The sequence below is a fragment of the Globicephala melas genome, chromosome 2, assembly GCF_963455315.2.
Source record: "Globicephala melas chromosome 2, mGloMel1.2, whole genome shotgun sequence".
Taxonomy (NCBI): Eukaryota; Metazoa; Chordata; class Mammalia; order Artiodactyla; family Delphinidae; genus Globicephala; species Globicephala melas.
The window spans coordinates 177,534,833-177,537,917 of record NC_083315.2 but is presented as its reverse complement, the minus strand read 5'-3'; the positions used below and the strand labels follow the sequence as shown (position 1 = coordinate 177,537,917).

Genomic DNA, 3,085 nt, shown 5'->3' with positions numbered 1-3,085 from the left:
TTCTCATCTCTCTGCGTCTCCAAGACGAGTATCAGCTTTATCGTAACAACCAGAAACTGGAAAGGGTTCCAATATCACACATCAGCTTAATAAATAAGCCAATCGTGCTATGATCATTCTTGAAATACAACCTGTTATTAAAACCAGGATTCTTGATACACACGAAAACATGAGAGTATTCACAAATATTTGTGCTGAGTAAAATAAGCCATGAAAATAAATATATATGTATATATTTTTTATTTTGAACTTATGTTATGTTCCGATTTTTATAAATTCTAGAAAATGAAAAGTAACCTGAAGGAACAAGGGAAGATCAACGGTGATGTGGGGACAGGATGGAAGATAACAAGGGACAGGAAGGAGGAAACCCAGAAACTACTGAAAATAATGAGAGGAACTGATTTTTTCTCTCCTGATAATGCTTATGCCTCCGTCAGTATTCATCAGAGTGTTCATTCTGACTGTGTGCGCTTTGTTACATGTCAAGAACCTCATTAAAGTAATTACAAATGAAGAAATGCATGACTTGGGAGGGAAGGAGTGAAGGGAAGATACTGAAACATAAGAGACTCTTGAAAATACTTCTCATCAACGCTGACCACCTCCATATGTTTTAGGTAAACACGAGAACAGAGCAAAGTCATCATGACTTCATTACAGGAGGGGGATCTGCAAACCTCACCCGGAAACTCCAACTCTGTCCTCTAGTAGGTTCCAGGGAGCAGCCTGGCCCAGAGCTCAGGAGCAGATGCTGGATCTCACGCTCACCCCATGTTTCTCCTTGGACACTACACACACCCTCCATTCCTCTGGGTGTAGTTTACACCTCTAATATGAGGTAACAATGACAGCTACATGACGGGACGTGAGTGCATATGTAAGATGACATACGGGTCCTAAGAGTTTACTCTGGAACAATCACACAATGAAAGTTATATTTCCCAAATGCTACCAACACCACCAAAATCCAAGACTCTCACACCTGCTCTGAGACCCTGCCCTTTCTGAGGACATTCAACGACATAGCCTCTTATATACTAGAAGGTCATGCAAATAGGATCCTTCCTCTGCTGATATAAAGCAGCCCCAGCCCTGACCCTGCAGCTCTGGGAGAGGAGCTCCAGCCCCAGATTCCCACGTGCTCCCATTCACGGCTCAGGACAGAACACTCACCATGGACTTTGGGCTGAGCTGGGTTGTCCTTGTGGCTATTTTACAAGGTAATATATGGAGAGCAAGAGACACGGAGGATGTGAGTGGATGTGAGTGAGGGAATCAGTGGATGTGTGACAGTCTCCTGACCAGGATGTCTCTGTGTTTGCAGGTGTCCAGTGTGAGGTGCAGCTGGTGGAGTCTGGGGGAGGCTTGGTGAAGCCTGGGGGGTCTCTGCGACTCTCCTGTGCAGCCTCTGGATTCACCTTCAGTAGCTATGCCATGAGCTGGGTCCGCCAGGCTCCAGGGAAGGGGCTGGAGTGGATCTCAGCTATTAGTAGTGGTGGTAGCACATACTATGCAGACTCTGTGAAGGGCCGATTCACCATCTCCAGAGACAACTCCAAGAACACGCTGTATCTGCAAATGAACAGCCTGAGATCTGAGGACACGGCCGTGTATTACTGTGCGAAAGATACACAGTGAGGGGAAGTCAGTGTGAGCCCAGACACAAACCTCCTTGCAGGGAGACAGGAGGGGGGATGCAGGGGGAACTCAGGACATACAACTGGGTGTTTCAGCCCCAGGAGCAGGTGCAGATGGTAGTTAAGGGCTGCTTTCCTCTAAGGGTCTGGGGTTTCCTCTCCATATACCAGTTTTCCCTGGGGAACCTCTCTGTACTCATCCATGGTTGTTTACTTACACATTCAGTCTCTCAGTTAGAAAGACTTTTCGAAATAGGGGAATAAATGTCATATATGAAAGTCCGAGACTCAAAGCTATATATTCAGGTTTTCCCTTGTCTAACTCTTGTCTAAATTGACCCGTTTCAAAATGATTCCAGCTGATGTGTAAAGAATTGAACATATTCTTCCTTCCTCATTGTGATATCTCAGCCCTGCCCTACTGTAGACCAGCTGTCCCTGCCAGGATGCTGCCTGTTGACTTGCTGCTAACCTCTTGCATGAGAAGTATAAGTGCGCTGAGCAGCCCCGGATCCTCAGGGGGTCGCTGGGAAAGATGCCAGTTAGAGGGACGTGGGTGGGGGTGTTTCGACATGTGCTCCTTGCTTCCAGGCCCAGTAGAATCCCTGTACGCTTAAATCATACCTGTATCCTGTTCTATTGTGCAGTATATTTTATGTGAAATATTCATCGTCACAGCTATTACCGATAGACACATATGTAGTTGGTAGGGAAAGTTTACAGTCAGGTGGATAATAACATGAATTTTCACAAGCTGCTGAAAACAAGTCTATTCTCCTTTCTTCTCCACAGCATCTTACGTGAGCACTAAAATGCAGAAAAGTCCCACAGCTTCTCGTTCCACGAAGAGTCCTGCAGACCTACAGGCAGGCCCACCTCTGTCCAGGAACCTTTGCAGGGGAGGCCAGGTCCAGGGTGGAGAAGCCCAGGCCTCGACAGGAGGTCTCACTGTGTCCTGATGTGTGCTCTCCAGCACATCAGGTGCCAATTCCAGGCTGCAGTTTAGCTTCACATCTGTAAGATGCAGGTAAACCGACACCTACATGACATGCTTGGTGTGCATATGTAGAAACAAAATAATAGAAGAGGCCCTGAGTGTTGGCGCCCAGGGTAGGTCACCCGAAAATACGCCTCAAAGTGACTTAAGACAGAGCCAGTGCAGAGGGACATTCTGACCTTCCTCCCTGTCACCCTGAAGCCAGAAATAAACCTCCCATGTGAAAGGTGCTCTCCCCACATCTAGGCGTGGAAATGAAATCGTCCTTCACCTCATGCTTTCCACCTGCCATTTTTCTGTGGACAAATATTTAGCCAAAGAATAAGTTTAATCAGAGAAGCAAGCAAATGCAGAAAGAAGGGAAAACTGTCCAACAAGACTAAATAGTATACTTTAGTCATTAAGCAAATCAAGGACCTATAGTTCCTCCTCAAGGGCTGCAGATAAT

The 3,085-nt window shown here is 46.3% G+C and overlaps 1 gene segment (V, D, J or C); it reads left to right on the top strand.

Moving 5' to 3' along the window:
• The first annotated feature begins 1,177 nt into the window (after positions 1-1,177).
• On the top strand, positions 1,178-1,641 carry LOC132594394 (immunoglobulin heavy variable 3-23-like). The segment is given in 2 exon segments: positions 1,178-1,223; positions 1,328-1,641. Coding segments are annotated over 2 exon segments (360 nt in total).
• Positions 1,642-3,085: the final 1,444 nt, after the last annotated feature.